This window comes from Thermobia domestica, chromosome 5 (assembly GCF_964235325.1).
Source record: "Thermobia domestica chromosome 5, izTheDome1.hap1.1, whole genome shotgun sequence".
NCBI lineage: Eukaryota > Metazoa > Arthropoda > Insecta > Zygentoma > Lepismatidae > Thermobia > Thermobia domestica.
Genome location: NC_137458.1, coordinates 5158742 through 5183111, shown reverse-complemented (window position 1 = coordinate 5183111; position 24370 = coordinate 5158742). Strand labels below are relative to the sequence as shown.

At 36.3% G+C, this 24370-nt stretch overlaps 2 protein-coding genes across 2 annotated transcripts in view; one reads left to right on the top strand and one right to left on the bottom strand.

The window, feature by feature from the left end:
* The window catches only part of LOC145685697 (proton-coupled amino acid transporter-like protein pathetic), a 166670-nt gene that overhangs the window by 20865 nt on the left and 121435 nt on the right, over positions 1-24370 (top strand). The gene's annotated exons all lie outside the window — the stretch shown is intronic.
* Positions 3730-16011, bottom strand: LOC145685696 (uncharacterized). The gene is made up of 3 exons (XM_081758126.1): positions 15361-16011; positions 8159-8948; positions 3730-5685 (listed from the first exon to the last, which is right to left on the bottom strand). The coding sequence occupies exons 1-3, from the start codon at positions 15468-15470 to the stop codon at positions 3835-3837; spliced, it is 2751 nt and encodes a 916-aa protein (XP_081614252.1). The 5' UTR covers positions 15471-16011; the 3' UTR covers positions 3730-3834.

Genomic DNA, 24370 nt, shown 5'->3' with positions numbered 1-24370 from the left:
CAGTGGCTGGGCAATACTTCTGATATGAACTCGATTGAAAACCTTTGGAGCTTCATGAATGAAAAGCTTAAGAAGCAGTACATTACAACCAAACATCAGTTGATCGAGAGATCAACAAATTGTGGTATCGTGACTCTGAATTGAAGGTAAAATGTACTAAACTTGTACATACGGAATATTAATCTTTGTATGAGAGACCATTTTCTTATAAGTATTCACTTAATTTTTTATTTCCAATTTGGATTTAATAATAATTATATTTGAGTGTCACGTACGCATTTGTTTTATTGATATTGCAAATAATGTGCCACACCCACTAGAAATAAGGACAGAGTTACAAAGCAGTAATTTGGACTAAGTTCGAACGTGTTTTCTTTGGTAGTATTATAATAACAGTAAAATATTCAGAAACTGAATATTGAGTCTAATAATTTAAACAAGTCTGCATATGTATCCATAAACGAGGGTGCGGGCCTACCCAAAATTAAAATCCTAAAGGCGCCCCTGGTTTCAATACCAATGCGAAAAACCTTCGGGAGTTTATTCCGGTAACCAAAACAAAAAAAAAGTGTCCCCCAAAGGATACCCGGATAATCTGCCAATCAGAGATGCGTTTCTTTTTGAAATCCCTTGCGCACATAATGCAAAGTTCTCAAAGAAAAAAACTAAATAGAAAAGATATGACTTCGATGGTGATTTATCAAACTGCACTCTCTACGATGGATAGTTTATAAAATATATTTAGGCCTCTAAAGTTTACTTTCCGGCATCTTGTAGCTCCGAAACTAGTTTCACTAAGCTAAAGTTCAGAAGGATTTTTCGTGTGTCCGGAATAACATCCCGAAAATTGCCGTATAGGTATTGTTACACCCTGTAGGCCTTTAATATCATCGATCTTAAAGAAAAAGTCATTAACTGCATTTTTTTTTGTTGTTGTTGTTGTTGATTTTAAGTTATCTGTTATATTGCATCATTTTCAGCATAAGCTTCATGTTGGTAAAGCTATAATCTATATTTGCGAATAGTTAGAGGTTGAAACAGATGCGAACAGTTAGAAGTTGAAACAGATGTATAAATTATAGTTGATGTCTTCTTCAGCATAAAGTGTATGCTAAAAATGATCCATATAACAAATAACTTGAAATCACAAAATTACAGTTAATGACATTTTCCTTAAGATCGACGATATTACTAATTTACCTTCCTTCAAGTAAAAGTGAAATAGAAATGAGACTATTCTAACAAAACAGGCAAAATATGCATATTAGAACCACAACAACAATAATAACATTGAATCATTGGGTTAACAATGGGACAAACACAATACACGTAACCAGTAAGGTTCTTAAAATTAGTCTGCAGAAAACGTTCACTATGCAATACAATAAGAGCAACTACGTATCAACATAATATTAAAAATTTTAAGGATTTCTTATCTTTCTGTACATTTCGTTTCCTAAGTACTGTAATACTTTAGGAAGAACTTACATCATACAAAAGGGAGTCGTAAGTCTTGCAGTATTCTGGAATACGACATAATTTTAATCGTTTTTGAAAATAGTGCTCTCAACGGGTCGGGTCGGGTCAAGGTACAAGCCGACCCAACCCATGACTCGACCCGATCCGTTGAGAGCACTATTTATAAAGAAGTTTTTTTTTTTCACAAAATGCTGTATGGATTTAGATTTACAGCAGCAAAGTCATTAGCACCATAATTTTCTATGGTAGATAGAATTGAAACTAATTTGTTTCCTCACACAAATCGCTTCTGCATGTTCCCAACTATACTTCTACCAAGTTTTGGTCCATTACGACCTCTCATAACTCCTCCAGAGCCTTAAAAACAACGATATTTTTTGATAATCTGGTACTTACGGATGATGGCGTATACACGTGCCTGCTGTTTGGATTGTGGAAATCTTGCAAGATTTATGACTTACCCTTATAAAATTGTTAGTGTACACTACGCTGTATGTGCACTGTAGTGCATTAGTCAAAATATTTGACGGAAGTATGATCACAATTTGGAAAACAAGCCAATGTTTCTAACGAGAGGGACACTTTAGCTCAAGGTTTGCAAAATAGCTATTTTGGCGTCAGCGAGAGCGATAGTGATAGTCGTTCGATTCGTGTTTGCGTTGTCGTGAACTTACAAGGTTCTGAAATTAAATCCAATTCCACATAAAATTACTAAAGCTAAGTATTTCCAAATTAATATCCTTAAAATACTGCAAGTAATCAAAACTAAACTTACATAACTTTACAATGACTAAAAGCAGCATCGAAAACTAGAATTAGTGTTGCTCAGATTATTATTATTATTAAGTATTCTGCCTTTCGGCAGGTCCTGGGACTGATGAGGATTAAAAAAAAAAAAAAAAAGATTTGGGTCTGAAAATGTTTCTTTAACTTTTCTCGATCTTCAGCTTCCTCTTTTAGTTCCCAACATTTTCTCCTATCTTTCAAATCATCGATCAGCTGTTCTTCTTCTTCCTATTCCTCGCTTTCCTTCCATCTTTCCTTCTATGGCGGTATGAAGAAAACAATTTCTTCGCTAGATGTGTCCAATCCAATTGGCCTTTCTACGAAGGATAATGGATAGAAGTGACCCCTTCTCTCTTATCCGTTTTAAAACATCTTCGTTTGTTGCTCTCTCTGTCCATTTTATGTTCTCCATCTTCCTCCAACTCCACATTTTGAAGCTCTCTAAATATTTCTTCCTTAACTTCCGTAATCTACAAAGTACAGTCCAATGCTCCATATATAGCACTTGACCAACTTCTTCTTAAGTCCAATATTGAGCCTGCTAGTTAAGAGTGATCTTTTCTTGTTGAATACTTCTTAAGCTATGGCAATTCTTGATGTGATGTCTTTGGTGCAGTAAGCGTCTCTCGTCAAAATACTTCCCAGATACTTGAAATTATCGACCTCTTCAAATTATCTTTGTCAACTATTTTGTCAATCATCTCCTGTAGTCCTCCTTCGGTTTTAGCCATTATAACCGTATCATCTGCATACCTGATCTTGTTAATGATCTACCCTCCAATCTTGAAATCTCCAATGTCCATTAATGCTTCCTTCATTCACTGTAAATGTTGAATAATTGGGGCGACAAACTACATCCTTGTCTGACTCCTCTTCCAATCTTCACACTATTGGTTTCTCCTTCATTCAAGCGCAACTTCACTCGTTGTCCTATGTACATATTTTGAATGAGTCGTCGATCTCTCCAGTTGACTCCGATATCTGTAAGTATTTTCAGAAGTTTCGTCCAATTGACTCGGTCGAAAGCTTTTCGCCAGTCGATGAAGCACAAACACAACTCTTCCTTTACATCAAAAATTCTTTCTGATATAATTCTCATCAATCCAATAACATCTCTGGTGCCTTTTCCTTTCCGGAATACAAACTGATCTTCTTCCAACCTCTCATCTATCTTACTTTTCATCCGCCGGTTCAGTATGCGTGCAATGATCTTTCCAGTGTGGGAAATCAGGCTAATGGTTCTGTGATCGCTGCGCTTCTTTGCTTGATTTTTCTTGGGCAATGCAATCATTGTAACATCAAGAAAATCCCCTGGCCATTCTCCACTCAGGTAGATCTTGTTAATAAGTGAAGTCAGTGCTTTCACTGCGTTGTCTCCTAATCCCTTGAGCAAATCTACTTGTATGTCGTCGTCTTCAGTGGCCTTTCTGTACCTGTCCAATCCTGTACCATTAAGTTTTGTACTTTACTGTGTCTTGTTGGTAATTTTATCCACGCAGTTACAATAGACACCTTCTTCGTCATGAATAACCAATTCAATTAGCTTTGATACATCGTTCAGCAAGATTCTTACTCTTGATAAGTCCCTTGTTGAATTTTCACCCTCGGTTTTGATGTCTTTGGTTTTCTTCTGTTTTGAGCTTCGATTATTCTTGGGGGATTTCGGATTTGCAATGATCGCGTGTGTCTCGGATCAACAAGTTCTGGTAACAGACACTCAACATAAAATTGTTGTAGCTGTTTTTCCATGTTCTTCATCCAGAATTCATCATCCCTCTGGATATATTCGATTTTAACACCTTTCTGTGTCCACAGAGCGAAGATACAGTACCTCCTCCGTGTTACCTGAAGTTGTCCCTGCACTTGGTAGTAGTAATTGTGGTTGGTGTTTACTGTATTGGTGTTAAGGTCCTTGTCAAATTTCCAGAAAGTTACTTTTCTGGTCCTTATGGCATCTGATGGTGTTACATGCTTCACAGAAAAGGGACACTTAACTTCTAAAATGCCATCTTCACCTACCAGGCCGTCTGGTGACGCTCCTAAATACGGAATGGTGGAATCAACAAACAGGCCGCACCGTGTTATTGTCACGTTCACTGCCTTCTCTACGTGATCAATGGCTGTAATTTCCTTTTCTCTACCATATTGCATTGCCTCCGAGTCCCAATCTCTATAGAGTAACGTTTGAACTAGTTTCTCGCACCCGGTGTGAGGCTTCCTCTTGCACACTACACCGAAATGAGATGCTGTAAGTAACTTACGCCTCTCCTGCTTCCAAAGCCCGCTGTTCCTCTGCATTACAGTGCTCCTTTCTAGCTCTCGACGTTCCTCTTCTGTGCGTGCCAATGACTGCAAGAATTCTTGACAACGTTGCTGGAGGACATCAGGCGGAAGATCTGGTTTTTGGGCATTTGGACCGTAGTCCTTGTCAAGTTTATTGCCAACGGACGTATCCTCAAGTCGCAACTTCTTCCTGCTCCTGGGATGCTCCCGGTTCTTCGAGAGACTTAGCTTTCGTTTTCGCCTTGACTCTAACAATTTCGTGTAAACCCCTGGACTTTTCTCGGCACACATTTGTTTGTGTAGGCTATACAGTGGGGTGTGGGTGTTGTAAGAAACCAGAGCAGCGGAGCATCTAGCCATGTAAGACCTTTTTAACCCATAGTTTACTCGTTTGCCACCAAGAAACTTTGCTATTATGGAGTTGAACTGTTCTACAGGGTTGCTGTCTAAATTCTTGAGAAGACTTCTGCAGTGAATTGCTAGTTGACCAACTGCTTCCATGACTAGCGAGTACAACCCAGCTGCCTTAAGTTCCGGAACAATATTAATTTCTTCTGCAGATCTTCCAGAGCAGAAGTAGCCACGCTCGACGCAGTGCAAATGTTCCCCGAACACATGGCTTGGCCCGTTGAGAAGATCTTTATATAATTCTGTGTGTCGAGAAGAAGGGGTCAAACCATCCTGGCTAGCACGATGTTTCACGGCCTTCGTCACCGCTCTTCGCAACCTCAGGATGCTGGCACCAATTTTTTTTCTGAGGTTAACATTCTTTAATTTGCCATCAGTGCTGATTAGTCTCAGTTTCTTGCAATAGTTCCGCAGTAAGTGATTGGTACACTCTACTTTTTCTACTGTAATGGTGGTGTAAGGCCTCGCTTCCAGAATTTTTGCATATACGCTAGAATCCCCATCAGCCACAAGAGTAGCATACTTTACATCGTACAGTTCTTCGCTTCTTCTAAAGCCCTCCACAATTATATCTGATTCCATGCTCGTGGATGTTTGCGTCCAGTTCTTGAAACAGCGATGCGGCCGTACTTCCTCACTCCTGGAAGCTGCCCTGGCGCACATTGTGCAGTACTTGTTTCTCACACCGAGGAACAGCACCTTCTTGGTGTAGAAACCGACGATGGCAGCCTGTGGAGCACAGTGAGATATAATTATTTTACATGAAGAGATCTGCAATTATTACATAAAATACGTTATGAATTTTGTACATATATAAGAAAATATCAATTTAAAATCTTAGGTGCACATTTACGGGCTAATAAATACAAACGTAGCTTTTCCGTAAACTGCGGCTGTAATCGTTAGAAAAAGTTCTCAATAGAAAGCAATAGGACTAGATAATCATTTGTAAGGCATGACACAAAGATTAATTTAAGCTTCTTAACATATGTCGCTAAAATTAAATCTTGCTAAATCGGTAAAAATAAGGGCAACATAAGTTTTCTCAAATGGAAGATCCCGTTTTTCTAATTGCAAACTCGGATTCGAAGCGTAAAAATAATTTGAAAATATTTTAAATTTAGTACTTTCGAGTCCTTATAGATGGTTGTGTAATAGTTAAGAAAATGACGTATAATGACTGGTGCCAATGCTTCGATACGCATGCTACCACAAACCTATCACAAATCAAAGTTTTTCACCTTCAAAAGATATACTAGATAGTACTAGATTAACGCAACCCTCTGGTATATGAAACGAATCCGCAGACCGCTCATATGAATTAAACATTATGAATATATGTGTATTCCAGTGGCGTATTTAGGGGGGGGGGCTTCCGGGCTTAAGCCCCCCCCGAAATCTTACTTACTATAGTAAAGTATATGAAATATCCTGCAGAATGTTCACATTTTCAGGCAAAGCCCCCCCCGAAAGTCATCAAAGCCCCCCCCCCCCGAAACAAAATCGTAAATACGCCACTGGTGTATTCCATGTTAAATACTTGCAATTCCTGTATTCTTAGCTACGGAATAATAATGGTATTCCACCGTAGTATACCAAACATCCTTTGAAAAGCATATTCTAAATAATAACTGATATTCAAATGTACGAAATTGTGCTTAATTACATACATACCTATTATTAACTTATGCTAACTATGGATTAGATAATGAATATCTCCACTCCATATTAAATTTTATTCAGTTACTTTCCAATAAATGGAGCGCACAGAACTGGATATCATGGCCGTGTTCTTAACATCATCATGGCCTTGATACAGCGAGAATATTTGTTATTTATTATTGTTAGTGTAAATTAGTTCGGTCCCGTTGTTTGTGGTCAGAAATGCAATTATTTCTGTTCAACAGGAATGAACAGATTAATTTAAGTAGTGTCCATCGCTGGCTACTAGTTTTTCCCACCTTTCAGGCAATTTTGGAATTCAAACTCGAAAGTAGATCTCGTCCTTTGAGGCGATCCAAGTTAGGAACCAACATTCATGACAACAAGAGCTATTTTTTTTCTTTCTTTTCTTTTCTTTTTTCTTTCTTTCTTTTCTTTTTCTTTCTTTTTTTTTTTTTTTTTGAAAATGGAGAGAACTAATTTGTACGCCCAATAATTAGTTCAAGGAAGGGACACAAGGAGGGATATGTGGGGAGGCTGGGGAAAACCAGGGAAAATCTCAGTTAGGACGGTCGGTCCGAGCAGCGTTCGTATCTACGCTCGACCTAACCAAAAGTTGCTTGACAGGAGACGCTACCGCTATACAACCAACTGGGTGAAGATACTGCGAGAAATTGCACCTAGTTACGCTGGCTACTAAATCAACGCATACTGTATATTTATGGTGCGTGTGATTACTGCGTTGCCCCTATGTATGATGGACATAGGGTAACGTAGCGTGTCAATCTGCAATCAGCACTAGTATCACTGGCGCCAAGCACATGGGCGCAAAGGAGCGTGTGCCCCAAGGACTTATCTGCATGGGGACATGCACCCAAGGAACTTGTGGTCAGAACATTCTCTTTCGTGAAAACCAGAGACCTTGCCGTCTCGTGTAACGTTTAATTGAAATTTCCCGGCTCGTTTAAATTTACCGCGACTAGTTATTTTAATTTCTTCCTTTTAATTTTAACTTAGTATATAATAATACGATTCGACATTTTGTAAATATTCTAATAGCTAATTCAGTTTTTTTTTTTTTTTTTTTTTTGCACGCTCAATAAACTGTCATCCCTCATCAAATTTCAAATCCTAGGAGAAACTGGAAATTTGAATTTCTGGTAATATTTTAAGATTTATTGATAATTTGCGTAATTCTCTCAGAGTTGCAATACTTCTCCAAACGAAACGTTCTGAAAATAATTTGCTTGCCAATTCAATTTTTATATGCTGCATAACATGCCATTTTTAAAATCTTAATATTAAACATCTAAGTCTATGAAGACAGAGTTCCGTTTGTACAAATTTCATTATATATATATATATATATATATATATATATATATATATATATATATATATATATATATATATATATATATATTAGTGCTCCCAAGGGAATTTATCAAACTCGGCGCCGGTTACTAGCATCACTGCTATATTTCAATGCAATCTTCCAACCTACTGAACAATATTACTGTCTACTTGTAGCCCTACTTACCGTGCCAGACATGGAGTTGTAGTTACATCCATATGAACGCTTTGCCCAACTACCATCTGCTACCACAGTGAGGAGAGGCATTCCTTCGCTGTCAACGTCTCCCCTCTCCACAGCCAGTGCGATCTCCTTATCCACAGCTACCTGCATCTCTCTCGTTGCTGCTGCTTCCCATCCATCGCAAACTTTCTCGTGATATCTGTCATAGGTTTTATTAGACATGGACGGAATATCCAGAGCAGCACTGAATTCCTGAAGCTGGGAGTGTCCTGCACCAATTGCCATCGCACCACAAACTGCTGCAGTGTTCACATCCATTCTCACTGAATTTGGGTTCTGCGTGGACACGGTAGAAACCAAGTTGCACATCCTACATTTTAATTTAATATCGGATTTGTATCCCTTTATGTTTTCTCCAGTAATGTCCATATCACTGAGGTTGCATCCAAATGGTTCATGATTACTTATTCTTTGCATTTCGCTGATAAAATAACCAATATCTACAAACCTACGACCAGAGAGAGTCAATGTTTTAGGCGAACTATACTCAGAGTTGGGTGTGCTCCTCTCGATACACATTGTATTTTCAATATTTTCCTCATGGTTGCTCGTATCTGTTCTATCTGAGTTCACCTCAAGCGGCTGGCTGACCGAGAGAGCAAACGATACCCTTGATTGTGGTGCCTCCTCATGTCCAATTTCCCCCATTCCTTTCTCAGAAGTAGCTTCATCACCGTTGCTCACTTCAGGGATACAGCTTTGTTGAGTAGCGGTCTTCTTCTCCTCCAGTACCCTACGAAAGCATAGAAAAATGTAATTTTCCATGTGCATTTGCACAGAATTACAGTTAAATGTTTTATTTTATAAGTTATTTAGTCATTTTCTGAAAAGGTCAGCACTACACTCAGACGCCTTTACTTCCTTAGGGTTGCCCTCATGTAGAAAAGGAAACCAATAAACTATAGCAGGGCCAACAAAAGATGTTCTCTGAAGTTTCTTAGCTCATGCGGAGGAAAAATGCAGCCCCAACTTTGGTGCTACTGTTATCAACTACTGTTACTCTGTCTTACACCACTAATTAAATTGGCATTAGGTAGTACCGAAAAAGCCTTGACACGTGAGTAGTAGCAACGTCATTACGAGCTGTCAGAGACCTTCTCTTGTTGGCTCCTCTATAACACTAGAAAATCATATTGTTACTTCAGTGTTTATAGAACAAACAATATCGAAAACACTAAGAAAAGTGAGGTCAAATCAATATGTGCAACATGAATTCGTAAAATAAAGAAAATAAACATTTTATGTAATACAGAATCTAGAAAATATTGTGCCATGCAACAATTAAAAACATGCCGACAAAATTGATTCCCCTTCTTTCTGATCTTTCTCGAGGTAAATGTCATTATTAATTTTCAGATAAAGCACTTAAAAATGAGTACAATGGTTTTACTTTATTCAAACGAAAGTTACAGTATTTGTACAGTAGTACAGTATTTGTACAGTAATACATCATTATTAGATCAGTACAATACCACACATGGCCCTATAAGGTCACCGGTCACCCTCAACCTCAAATGTTCTGAACTTATTTTGAAAACTACTATATAATCTACAAGGTCTATGAAATATATTGGGACAAAGGATTTACAGATGAAACAACCCTTACATTGGCATTCGAAATCCGAAACATGATAGATAGGATTAGACTTGAACCAGGAACATCTCTGGTCTTCCCATCGTTTTGCCACAATGTTGTCTGAACTTCTAACATAATTATTATTATTATTATTATAGAAGTGAAATCTCTTAGGTGAAATGCTCGGCATTTGTGTTGTCTATTTGTGTGTGTCTCACGATGACTTCCGAACGCGTGAATCGATCAAATGAAACTTCTACAGATTGTTAATTAGGTCAAATGACAAGTCAAGTTCGTGGGGAAGAAAATCGGTCGAGGGGAGAGGGTGAAAACGCCTCCTAAAGGTGCAACAATGAAGGTAATTTGGGCATAGACAAATAACCTTGACATATATTCAATCTGACAAACTTTGAAGTATGGCTGATTGTCTAAAACGAAAGGACTTACATTCTCAGAACCTTAATACTATTATTATTATTATTATTATTATTATTATTATTATTATTATTATTATTATTATTATTATTATTATTATTATTATTATTATTATTATTATTAAACGTCTTGCCTGTGGGTCGGCGACTCAATGACTAATTTAGTAATACTTTCATCATCTCATTTCTAATTTTACATACACTCGTTACTTGTATGTGTGATCTCTAGAAGAAAGGAATGTGAAGGGACTAGTTCTATACATATCATTGAGTCGCAGGCTGGACGTTTCGTGATAAAATAGCATTTGCAGGTATACCAGTATATTTATAGCACTGGTGGGATTGCGTGGTTTCCTTTAAAATAACCAGTAAACGGGAAATTGTTTCCTTCACTGAAATGCACATTTTCCTCTATGAATGTGCTTCTCCCCTCTTTCTCTGTTTGTGTGTGAGATGGAGATCACGGGTGGATCTTCAACTTCCTTCATACTCTTCCTACAGCACACGGACAATGCAAGGTCAATGAACAGGATAGAAATGAAAGATGAGTATTATAGGGGTCTCGCTTTAATTCGAGGCTGAGGAATTCAGATTTGACCGACAGGTGCCCCACCCCCGTAACCAAGAAATGGCCTCTTGACGGTCCTGGGCAGGATTGCCAGTACGTTGTAAAAAAAATTACCTAATACTCACTTAATTCAAAGAGTTTATGCAAATTAGGCAATCCCTACCAAAAGATTTAAAAAAAAAAAACTCGTCGTTTACAAATTTGCATAAGCAATTACCGTATTTGGGTACATTTTGCATATTACTCACCTTCTATATTTTATAACCACCCGCTGTGTAGTTTGCCCTCTCTTACGCTGTGATGCCATTGTCAAATAAATAATAAGCAACAAAACCGCAACCACAACAGCACTCAACAAATAACCAACTCACACTAACCCTTCAGAATGACATTCACGTGACAATTTTCTACCCCTGGCAACGCTGACATATAGAAGGAGGATAAGGGAGTGTCGCAAGAGTCAGGTAGAAAAAATGTTGAAATTTCTCCCCCTCTACCTCAGCCCCCGCTGGTAAACAAGCTAGGTCCCTATAATACTAGATGTTTCGCGTGCTAATGGAATCGCTATACTGTTACTTGATGGGGAGATGAATAAAACTAATAGTTTGAAGGTGAAAGGTAGAATAGACTGTGTATTACTGTAGTGTTAGGTATAAAACTGTGTGTTATTATATTGATGTCTGTAACTTTCTGCATTCTGCTTAATTCGAAGATTCGAAGTTTCTTTAAGAGTGTACTTTATTATCTGTAGTTTGTAGCAAGCAGCTCATATTATATATGTTTGCAGCGGCGCAAATATGTCATCAGCATTGGGGGGAGAGGGTAAGACCGTTCCCATCTTTTTTTCTTTTTTTTTATAGCGATGTTCAAAATATTTATAAAGTTGAAAAACAATGCATCTTTAACATTGGGAGGCCGACACATTTGAGCCATTTCGTGGCAATCGGAAACAAATCATCACATTTCTCTCCAAAATACACATTTCACATCGGATTATTGGGGGGCAGTCCCCCCAGTTCCAAGATTGGAGGGGACATGCCCCCCTCACCCCCTTCGGGATTTGCGCCAGTGTATGTTTGTGCAATTTCTTTATTCGGCCGGAAATACTGATGTGAAATTTCACGTCTCTGAAATATTGGCGTTAGCAGCACAAACTTTGGGGAAGACAGACTACCGGGCGAAGTGGAGTATAGAGTACCTACCAGAAAAGGTGGAGTCTGGGGATCGTTTCCCGGAAAATAAAACACAAAAATTTTAAGTTTTTGTTTGCTTTTTGAGTCAAAAATGCTTTAAAATGCAATGTACGACTTCTTTTTTTCAAAATTTTAACCTTTGACAGTTTTTTTAAAATGCGTTACTAAAAAACACACATACACACTTTACAGCTTGTTTGTTTATTCAAACAGAAAAATTCAACCTTGTTTTATAATTTTAATTAAATGATACCAATGATAAGAACTAGTGTGAAGTGAATACTCAGAAATAAAGTTTTGAGAAGAAGTTTTAGGCCTACAAGCCTACAACTAATGTAAATGCGGCGTAACAACCTATATATTAAAATGCTACATGAGGTTTATATGTTTGTCTCCAATCCTTTCGACAATGAGATCTCGAAAATCACAACTGCTAGAAACGTGCCGTTTTGGCTGGTCGATTCCAAATTTTGTGTATATTGTCCAGTTCTAATTGGATATTTAAAATAAAGGTGTCTGTTATTTTTTTATTACAATTTTTAGTGGTACACTAGAAGCGTTGAAATTTTAAAAAGTAACTAGCTGAACCTGCGGTCTCTACACAGCACATCATTCACGTGTGAGAATGAAGCTCCTTGTCATTCCTCACAATATCTGTACATGTCTCTTTACAGACACAAGTGAAGTAGGTCTTGACAAAAATTGGCAAGGGCTGTCATAAAGGGGGGATTTTTCGATTATTTTTTCAATATCTCGAACCGTCTGCAAGATTAAGCCTATTTCCGGTTGAAGTTTCTAATTCATGCATGACCAGTGTCTTCTTTCTTCTTGCATGCAGTATGTAATAAGCAAATACATTACATACACAATTAATTATAATGTCAGTGATATATGGTGTTCATTGGGCAAAAACCTCGAAACAATAAATATTCATCTTAGCCTGGAGAAATGGTTATCCTTCGTTTTCCATTATCATTTGGCCATGAAACGAACGCCTGAGATATATAACCCTTCAGTGTTGGGTAAGTTACTCGTAAAAAAGTAACGCGTTACAAGTTACTTTACTTTCTCTTAAAATGTAACGCGTTAGTAACGCGTTACTTGCCCCCAAAAGTAACTGTTACTTTACATCGAAAGTAACGCGTTACTAACGTGTTACTTTTAGGTCCGAAACTTTAAAAATGTGAAAGAAATATGACTTCAATTTTCCGTACTACTATTACTACCGCTATTATTATTATTATTATTATTATTATTATTATTATTATTATTATTATTATTATTATTATTATTATTATTATTATTATCTTCAAAAAACAGCAAGTGGCACTACGAACTTATCTGTTCTCTGTGTGTCTGTGACTGTCGGTCACTGACATACGTAGTTCATGCTCGATTGTTTCATTCTGAGAAATTCACTTACAGGAAAGAAACATTTGTTTCCGAAAAAAAGTATACATATATTGTAGTTACTCATTTGAAATGTAACGCGGAAAAAGTAACGCAAACTAGGTACGTTACTTAAAAATTTGTAACGCGTTACCGTTACAGTTACTTTGGAAAAGATGTAACGCGTTACTAGGAAACGTTACTTAAAAAGTAACGCGTTACAAGTACTGCGTTACTTGCGTTACTTTACTTCCCAACACTGCAACCCTTGTATACAACTATGTTGTGTTGGAATGTATAATTCACAGGATATGATGCTTTACTTTTTTATAATTTCAGCACTTTCAGTGCACCCTTAAAAATGTAATAAAAGAATAACAGTCACGTTTCCTAAATATTCAATTAGAAATGGACAATCTACACACAATTTGGAATCGACTAGTGAAAATGGCACGTTTCTAGCACTTGTTGTTTCCGAGAGCGCATTGTTGAAGGGATTGGAGACAAACATATAAACTTTTCTTCGGAGACAAACATACAGACCTAGCATTTTAATATATAGAATGCATCATATCGTATAAGTTACACATTCCAACAAAACATAGTTGTATACAGGGGTTGAATATCTCAGGCGTTTGTTTTATGGCCAAATTATAATGAAAACCGAAGGATAACAATTTCTCTAGGCTAAGATGAGTCTTTATTGTTTGGAGTGTTTTGTTCAATGAACAGCATATATCACTGACATTATAATTAATTGTATGTGTAAGGTATTTGCTTATTATATACTGCATGCAAGAAGGAAGAAAACACTGATCATACATGAATTAGAAACTCCAATTGAAAATAGCTCAGTGGTATAGCGTTCACCTCTGGTGCATGGGGTCCTTGGTTCGTTCCCAGCTCGCGCCAAGTGAGTTTTGTGGTGGGCAAATTCCGCGTGCGTGGGTTTTCTCGGGGTTCTCCCGCTTCCTCCCACTTTCTTCATTCCACCATTTCGTTCATTACTCATCATCACCGTCTCCTTTAGCCTAACCGGCATAAACGTGGGACGAAGATTTCATTTCATTTTTCAACTGGAAGTAGGCTCAAATTTTGCAAACGGTGCCAGATATTGAAAAAATCTCCCCTTTATGGTACCCCTTGCCTATTTTTATCAAGATGTTCTTCCTTGTGTCTATAGAGGAACATGTACAGATGTTGTAAGGAATGACAAGGAGATTCATGTTCGTATGTGAATGATGTGCTGTGTGGAGAGCGCAGGTTCTGCTAGTGTACAGTTAGAAAATTAGTTGAAAATCGTTTATCTAAACTAAACTCGTTTTGCTGCTTCCTATCTGAACAAAAAGTTACTTTATAGTTTACTCCACCTTCACCTTCATAGGGCCAAAAACTAACTACCTTTTTTTCAGAATTTAAAACAAACTTTTTTGCTACTTTTTCCATGTCTACTTTGTCTAACATTGTTTTGTGAACATAGCAAACTGCTACATGGTTGAGCCTCTTTTGCGTCATACTTAACCTAATGTACCTCAAATCTTGGGGGGAGAGTGGAAAACGGTTTTACAAATATTGAAGGACATGTGACGCCAGTGTTTCGAACGGAGAATTTGGGTTCACGAATCTGGTAACACCCATTGTTATTGCTTCGACACAGTTGCCATCAGAGCGAGCCGAAGCTCTTTGAAAAATAATTTTTGTTTTAAGCTTGTGTGAGTGGCAATTTTTGTCTGAATACAGAAGAACCTGATTGGGAAGAAACGAAAGCCAGTATGTGAAGAGAGCGACCAACATATAATTAGAATCAATCAATCAATCAATCAATCAATCTATCTATCTATCTATCTATCTATCTATCTATCTATCTATCTATCTATATCTATATATATATATATATATATATATATATATATATATATATATATATACTATTGGAATAGATTTATAGAACAATATATTATTAGAATATATATACACAATATTACCTTTGCATGTTCTCTCGTCTCCATTGTTGCAGAATGAACCCCTTCTTTCTTATTTTGGCCTTGCTTCTGCGCTCATGTAGATACATCCCTGCTTTCTTCCTTGGCTTCATGTTGGGGACTTCAGTAAACTCTTGAAATGCACACGTCAAAAAATGTTACACCTGTCACACAATACACACAATAATGCTGCTTTCCCTTGCCAGCAGACGTCGCATGCGGATCTTCCCTCGCGAACTACTTTATTGTATCCCTCCGAATTCTACTGTGGGTGGGGCTTAGGCCCTGTCGAACTTTAAGCACAAGATGTCGCTACAGTGCAGAGAAACTTTACGCTGTTACAAGGGTTTCGTTTTCCACGTACAGTATCGATATATCAAAACTGACTTTACAAGTTATAGTGCGAATGTCAAGTGCAAAGATCAATGCACATTTCCTTCAAAACGGATTTTTATTAGCATGTGGGGTTCTGGAGATAATTGCATGTGAAAATGACGTTTATTCCCCATTTTTATACCAAATTTACTCATTAAGGATGAAAATTTTTAAATTTTTGTTCTGAAGGATATGTGCCGACATGTTTTGTGAAGAATATAAAAAAAAACTCCATAGTTCTATCTTTAGTCGTAACTGAGAAAAATGTTCAAAACGGAAGGTCTGTTCTGCGCGTTTTTGTGGAGGTATGGAGTCCTCTTAAGAATATTATCCAATATAGAGCGTTTGGGAATTTGTGTTTTCTTAGGAAAGCTCTTTCTGTGTAGTGTCTAGCCTTCTACACAAGCTACTCAGTTAATAATTAGTGACATCCGAAATTTTCTACGTTAGTTCCAACAGTGCACAAATAGATCGGCCGTTACAAATTACTAGGGTTTCATTTGAAACAAAGCTGATTGGACTTCTTTTGTTTTGTTATTTTAAGAATCACTTCACAAGCGCGAGTTCCGAAACATCCTTTGTAGTTTGTTTTATTATTATTTTACATCCAGTAAAAATAACTCGATTATTCATTTAGCGGCTATCTTAAGGTTACACATGGGAGAGATAATGATCGTATTCTTTTGAGTAAGCGTTAACGTTGAGGCTTAAAAGTTCCTAGGCTGTGAGGACATAAGTATTTGCGTAAGAGATTTGCATATATTAATTGCTTAAGCTGAGACAATCTCTTGCATAGATTTCTGATCCTTCTGGATTAATAATGAAACCACACTAGGTGCGTACTTGAATAAATGATAGAGATAAAAAGTAATGTATAGTCTTATTCAAAATATTTGGATACGTACTTTTCTTTGAAAAGCGCTGTAGCCTTTTTTATAAATGGAATTAAGTCAAACCAAAGGTAATTTTCTTTGGACAATTGTAAAGTTTATTTCAGGATAAAGTATTAAGATTCACATCGCTGAGTATTTCCTACTTATGCCAGCCTAGATAATATTCCGTAAGTCTCTATGTAATAGGGAATGAGAACATATTACTTTTACACGTTTTGTAAAATTTGAATCTCCTTTATCGTGGGTTAAAAAACATACGAAGTGAATGACTGACCCATTTGTGGTCTATTAAGTTGATGTATGATGCTTTACACTTATTTTAAGTGATTTATTTACATTTGGTGTTGTCAAAATATTTGAACAAGATATTAGGAATAACGTATGATTCTGCTATATGAGTTCGAGTTGAATCCTAATACTGCACAATTCTATTTTGGTTGAAACAAAGCGATATCTCAGTGTGTACTTTGATAGTTTCAGAAATTGGTTTCCCTGTATTAATCTTTGAGAAAGAGAAAACAGCATTCAGCCTTTGGTAACGACAATTTTGAGAACACTGTTCAGGCGAATCATTGCGTTATAGTAAGAGAATTCCCCAAAGGTTTCAATATGGCGATGGCAACTACGTATTTTCAAATGTCTCCGCCAACTGAGTAAATTTAAGGAACTTGATACGTAGAATGGAGAGGTATTGACTGAATAACAGGAGAAGTCTGTACTCGATCACATTATTGCATGCGATGAAAAGTGGGGTTTTACAATAATGCGACACGATCTGGGCAACAGATGAACGATTATGAACCAACGGAACAGTATCCTTTAAAAAAAAAAAAAAAAAATGTCAGTAATGATTTTGATGGTTTGTTAGATTGTAGGCCTACACTGTGTCATACATTAAAGATTCTTAATGTTGGTGAATCATTTTTGCAGTCACGGTTTCTGCAGAAGTTATACTGTATGAACCATAAACAAGGTCTTCCCATGCTTCAAATGACCAAACAGAAATTACGTACTCTCCGATTTGTCACGTACCTATTTCCGCTGTTTTATACATCTTAGCAACGACATAAACAGGGGCGGCTTTAGGATTTTAATTTTGGGTAGACCCGCTCCCTCGCTTATGGATACATATACACATTTCATTGATTAATGACAACAGGAAATTACTTTTACGTAGTGGTTGATGCCAGTTCTTAAATTATTATCTACCATTTATATAAATGGTGGAAAATATGTTTACTCTTTATTGTATCTTTTGGCGTTTAAATATTTTTCAAAATTTTGGGGTAGACCCGTGCCTACCCGCCAAAGCCACCACTGGATATGAACATTCTAAACTTCTCGTGAACTATCCAGTGTATCAGCTTTCTTCTAAAACATATTTAGCAACTGGTAGAGACTAACAGTGCCCATTTGAAATAAAATTAAATTGTCTGCTATGATATGCCTTTCATTTCTAACCTTCAAATTCAACCGTTATTTTCCAAACACTGGTGCAAAAAATACATTTAATTGTTTATATTAAAGATATCACTGATTTACTGCACTACCAAATTGTAAAATTCTACAAATATTAACGTTTAACGAGAAAAAATCACAAGATCATATATATATATATATATATATATATATATATATATATATATATATATATAGAGGCGCGGATCCAAGGGAGGCTATAGGGGCTATAGTTCCCCCTTGACGCTCAGGTGTACGGTGGATAAAGCGACAAACTATGATTTATCCTCTCCCTTGATAATATCCTGGATCCGCCACTGCATATATATATATATCAAACGATGAGATAGATCTAATTGAGCTGCACGAAATGGCATGAGTGAGTAAATTCTCATATGTAGTTTTAGTGAAAAACTTTTTTTTTTTTTAATTTAAAAGGTGATACTACGATAACCACGCCATCTATTGAGATGAAACTGATACTGCAGTGTGCCCTCGTCAGCCTTTTCATTATGACTAAAAAGATAAGAGTACACAGTATAGTTAAATGAAATACGACACAAAATTATGGTTAACTCTTAAATTTTAATTTTTGTTTAATTATAGTATTTCCTAACAGTTATGCACATACTCCTAATAGTTACGCATATACTGCTTATAAATAATAATGGAAGAATTAAGAATTAAATGAATTCTGCTAAAAATAGTAAGAAGAATATCTCCTAGAACTTCAGTTTCCTCAGGTAGATGTCAATCGCTGGAGAATGTTTGATGCCAGCTGGCGGCGTGGCGTGTAACTTGTAGCACTACAGTTTTAGTTTTCAATTAAGAGTTATCATCTAACATTACAATTTAAAGAGGAGTAAAGGATGACTAACATTACAATATCAGTTCTTTCGTCTAATCAACTCCCCACCCTCTCTTGCGTGCCAGGAGTTCTGAGAGATCCTAACCTAACCCCTAACCTCCTAGCTTGCCTGGAGCTTTGAGAGAACTTAACCACTCTCCTAGCTTGCGTGGAGCTTTGTAGGAATCCTTCCCTTGGCTGCCTGGACCTTAGAACACCTGTTTACCCTAATTAGTTATTGGATATTAATCTTGGTGATTCTCTGTTATATTGTTTTATAACAGAAACCTTTATAATAAAAGATTGTGAGAGAAAACCGAATGCCATGTGTAAATTGCTCTGTATTCGACCTTAACATGGTAATTCTACAAAAATAACGAATGAAACGGTTTATAAAATATAATATATATTTGCTGGATTGGCAATAAATTTGACGAATAAGGCTTTTATGCGGCTGTAGTGCAGTACGATAACTTTAATTATTCTTGAGTAATAACAACTTGATTGTAATTAAACGTAAAAACGTAGATACTTTTCTACATTCCGTTTTTAAAATTTTCAATGTGAAATCCCTCAGAAATGAGAATTTGCTGAATTAATTTTGACTGGTGAGAGGATGTTCCCGGTTTCCCTTTAAGTTCGTCTCTGACTGTTGTAAGATTTTTAAGAGAAAATGAACTACTTGCAATCTTGTTATATCGTTAACGAAAAACAGAAATGTCAGTAGTAAACTTTTTTTCTTTTTTTAATGTAATAAACTGAATGTTTTCCAGGTTTTGTAGTTGGCCTTTTTGCCTCCAATCCGAAAACATCATCTGGTATTTTGCTACTAGTAAATAGTGCGAAGTTGTTGAGACTGATAACCTCTTATGTTGGCCTTTGAGCGACACAAACAACCGTCGTTCAACAACTTGAGTTATGACTTCGTAGTGTACGAGTAGCCGTTACGAAAATAATAAACAAATTACGTGTTTTCCTACGCACAAATAGATCTACTGTAATTATTTAAAAATAAGTATATGATGTCAAATACCCTTTACACTTATTCACGTTCTCTTCTGTATTTATCTAGACAAATTTAATATTTAAAAAATAGTTTTGGTCTACATTTGCGAATTGTTTATTTCATGTAGAATATCTTGTTTACTTTTACTATTCGTTCTGTTGGTAATAGAGACTTACATCTCCTTTGGAATCGAATTTGAAACTACACATAGCGAAGATGAGTACGGAGCAGGACCTTTGGGGTCAAAGCCGTATATCTGAATGGGTTAATCTACTTAAATGGGTTATAATGTATTTCATACCTGGAACCCGAATGTCTACGCACTAAAAGCTTCGAAAATAGGCTCTAATATCACAAAGATAAATAAATAACTGCACAACTTAAAATATTCAGAAAGGTGAAATTTCATCCAAATTTTCTTTAGAAAGCTACTTTCAAAAGTAAATTTTCGTTACATTATAGTATGTCCTATGGTAAACAATCACTGAAAGTCTCAGTTGCATTAAATGCTTGGTTTAGTTCTAGTAAACTTTTGTATAACGCAGAACAAAAAAAATATATACGGGTCTAATTATTTTGTTTCTAGAATAATATATCCTAATTTCAGGAAAATCGGAGATCATCATCCGCAGATTTTTTTTTTTTTCAGCATGAATCTGTATTGGACTGAAATAAAATTTGCTGTAGGCATCCTATGACATCTCAAAATAAACTTCAGTGAAGTTACCTGTATATCATTTCTAACGTAAAGGAGTAGGCATTTTAGGTATTCATAGCTATTCATAACATTGTATTACTGTTTATTACTATATCTGCAACATAGATAATTGGAAAGGAAACAACAGTGAAATATAATATTGAATAATTTATAATTGTCTTGTGTTACACTAATCATGACATTATCATTTCATGACGGAATTATGGGCTAAACCCCACAAGTATTCTACAATGTCAACAGTTTCCAAATTCTGTACAATACGGCGAATCCTTTCATCTGTCTGAATATACCTATTTTCTTCTTTTCTTAGGCGACTCTTCTCCTCGTGTTCCCCTAAGTGCATCAAAAAAGCGCCAAATCGACGGATGGCCTCTTTGAAGTTCTGATTGCAGTCTACGATGAGCTGCTTCGGCGTGGTGTTCGTTCTTGACTATGGTCATTGAGAACTCTTATCACACAGATTCCACATCCTTATTGGAAATAATGCTGTTATTCTTGTACCATGCGTTTTAATAATTTATTATAGAAAATGAAAGAGCAGAAATGAAAATATGTACAGTATTGTACACATTTTAAGATAAATTCTATGATGTCTGACAAAAAATGAAATACACAGTGCAGTATAAATACATAATCACTTCTTTAAAATAACTAAGCATTAACGAAAAAGTGCGTTTTTACACAAATTACATTTCTTTATTACATGTATTATTTTATTGAAAAGAAAAATTCTTTTAAAACTAAACCAAATAGTACGGAGTACGGATATCGCAACCCGGATAGTCGAGAGTCTGCTGCAGTTTATTCCTATTTGTTTTCAATTGGTAGAGATAAGTTGTGCATGACATGTAGAAACTTTTCTGTGTTAAAGATGCTTTTTTTTTTGCAAAATTATTTGTGTAACTGTTTCGAAATTTCTAGCGCTTAAACATCCAGGCTCTAGTTATGAAATTCACTATGACATATATAGGTAGGTCTATTTGGATAAAAGGTTTTGCGCCCAAATGTCATGGACCCGATGAGTATGCTAATGACATACCTGTTTGGATATCTTTATTATTTCGTAAGTTCAGTTTCGTGTTGAAGTTAGAAGAATGTCTCATCGTACAGTGAGCGCCGTAATTTTATACCAGTGTATAGGCAATGTAAAATACGAAAAATTGGAGATAAATAATGCATAATTTCTAGAATAGATCGATGTGCCAAGTGTGTGCAGACACCACATCAAGATAATATGTATACCGTCGCCGAAACATATAACTATATTTGTAGCAAATGTCATTCGCATCGACAGAAATTGTGTCATTTCAAAATTCGAGACAAAGCGTACCACATGCGTGTTCAATAGAGGAGAGGCATGGTGATTCTGCTGACGAACAAATTTGCTGGCTTAGGATGGAACATCATTCTTCTTTCTCTCCGGCTTTTCTATTTACGTGAGGTCGACATTTCTGATAAGCCTTCTCTATAAATCATGTCCCAAAATTCTTGCCCTATTCTGAAGTCATTTTTAACAATATTTATGCATTTTGTTTTTGGTTTCCTTCTATGTCTTCCCATCCACATCCACTTTCATTAATCTTTTAACCACATAATTGTTTGTTCTTCAAATTAGATAACCACCACTTCAGTGTTCTTCATTGGTTTTTCTCAGATATCTCTACAGCCGGCTTCTTCCACCGTGTCTCTTCTTGTCATTCCACACATCCAGCGCAGCAGTCTCATTTCGGTAGCATTCAATCTTTTCTCTAGAAATTATGCATTAGTTATCTCTTATTTCTGAACATTTATCATATCTTACATTGCCTATATAGTGGTATACAATTACAGCGCTGACTGTACAATGAGACACATACCGACTAAATTGTTCTAACCTAAACGTGGAACTGAATTAACGAAATAATAAGGATATCTCATATATAGATACCATTAATACCTATTGATTTCAAATTCGATTCCTAAGGAGAAGCGAGCCTATCACCTACACTTCGAATACCAAAATTAAACAAAGAAATTCTATATGCAATAAATAATTCACGAATGTAGACTAGAATTATTTGTTAGTATTCATTTAGTTTTCTCAAATATCGTATTTTCTAGTTTCAATATTAATTGAAGAAAGGGGTGAATTATATTCAGGACCAACTTGAAGTCTTGCTCGACAGAGAGGACCATTTTGCAGTCTTAGCTTATTCGAACTCAGGCTTAGTAGCCTCATAGAGGTTTACGTTCATTAACCTCAATTGGGCAGTAGCTCAGACTGGCAATCGCTCGGGATTGTTTCCTCAAAGAGGTTTGTGGCCATTTACCTCATTGGTCTTGGGTCACTATCATCAGTTGGGGTTGCACTCGAGTGTGCTCGCGTTTGCTCAAACTCTACTCTTGGCTCTCTATCCACTTAGGGTTAGTGTAAAGGGACAGGTTTTGCCGATAGATGTCACTCCAGTCTTCGTATCTCTCCCATGTATTTTTTACCTTTCACGAAAATTTACAATTTCTTTTACAAATTTCAACGTAGAGACTTCAAATTTTTAGAGAAGGAACTTCATAACTTATTAAAGGAAACAATCCGTGCCGATTATTTATTTAGAATTTTCTTCTTTGTTAAAACAGTTCCATTGTTGAAGGTTTGGATATCCATTTCAACAATCAAGCCATTTCAACAATGAAGAAAATTGTAAATAAAAAATCGGCACGGATTGTTGCCTTCGATAGATTATGAAGTTACTTTTTTAAAATTTTGAAGTCTCTAGGTTGAAATTTGTAAGAGAAATCGTGAATTTTCGTGAAAGGCAAAAAATGCATGGAAGAGATACGAAGATTGTACTGCCATCTATCGACAAAACTTGTCCCTTTAAACCAACCTTAAACAATCTTGCATATACGTGCTTGCGTTCAGTTATTGAACTTGAAGTCAGTTGACCCGAGAAAAGAGTTCGCCAGTTTGGATGTCTCAGCTGCTCGACTTCCTTCGTTAAACACCAGCGAAGAATGCAATGTTCAACACACTGCATTCTAAGTTTTTTTTCTCTCTCTCTATATATATATATAAAATAATTAATGAACGACATCAAAACAGAAAAATCATACATGAAGACGAAGAGGTTAGTGGAAGAGCATGGAAGCTTCTTAGTTGCGGCAAGTGACCTGCCAATAATGACAGAATACTTGTGATGGTGATGATGATGATACTCCTAGGTATAAAAATGTATCTATGTATGTATGTTCCAGCATAACTGTGAAACTCCTGGAACAATTTCAACGTAAATTGGTACACATACTACGTAAATCTGAAAAAGAAATGCTGTGGGAAGTAAGACATCACTAGAGGAAAGCGAATGACATGTAAAAACAATAGAAAATGATCTATTTTAAATGTCGAAAGGGCTGGATTAAGGAGGGCTGTAGCCCACGGGCGTCTCTGGCGGGGGGACAAGGGGGACATGTCCCCCCCAATATTTTGAAGTACAAACTATTCAATATTTTATAAATTTAATTATTTACTATCGATAGAATAACATATAAATAATAATATTTTTATTTGGAATATAATATTTAGGCTGTGAAACGATTATAACAGAGTTCTTGATATACCTCACGGAATCCGTGAAAGTAAGCAGAAGGTAAAAATGGAATCTAAGATAATAAACAGCTTGGACTAGGAAGTAGCATTTAAATCAATGTCTTTGATGCCCCCCCCCCCAAATTTTACATGC

What these genes read in the sequence shown, in the direction of transcription:
- LOC145685696 (XM_081758126.1), bottom strand. Translation starts at nt 15,470, where the DNA reads ATGAAGCCAAGGAAGAAAGCAGGGATGTATCTACATGAGCGCAGAAGC. An exon ending in AGACGAGAGAACATGCAAAG is followed by an intron (nt 8,949 to 15,360) that starts GTAATATTGTGT and finishes ATGCTTTCGTAG; the next exon opens with GGTACTGGAGGAGAAGAAGA. An exon ending in ACAACTCCATGTCTGGCACG is followed by an intron (nt 5,686 to 8,158) that starts GTAAGTAGGGCT and finishes TGTGCTCCACAG; the next exon opens with GCTGCCATCGTCGGTTTCTA.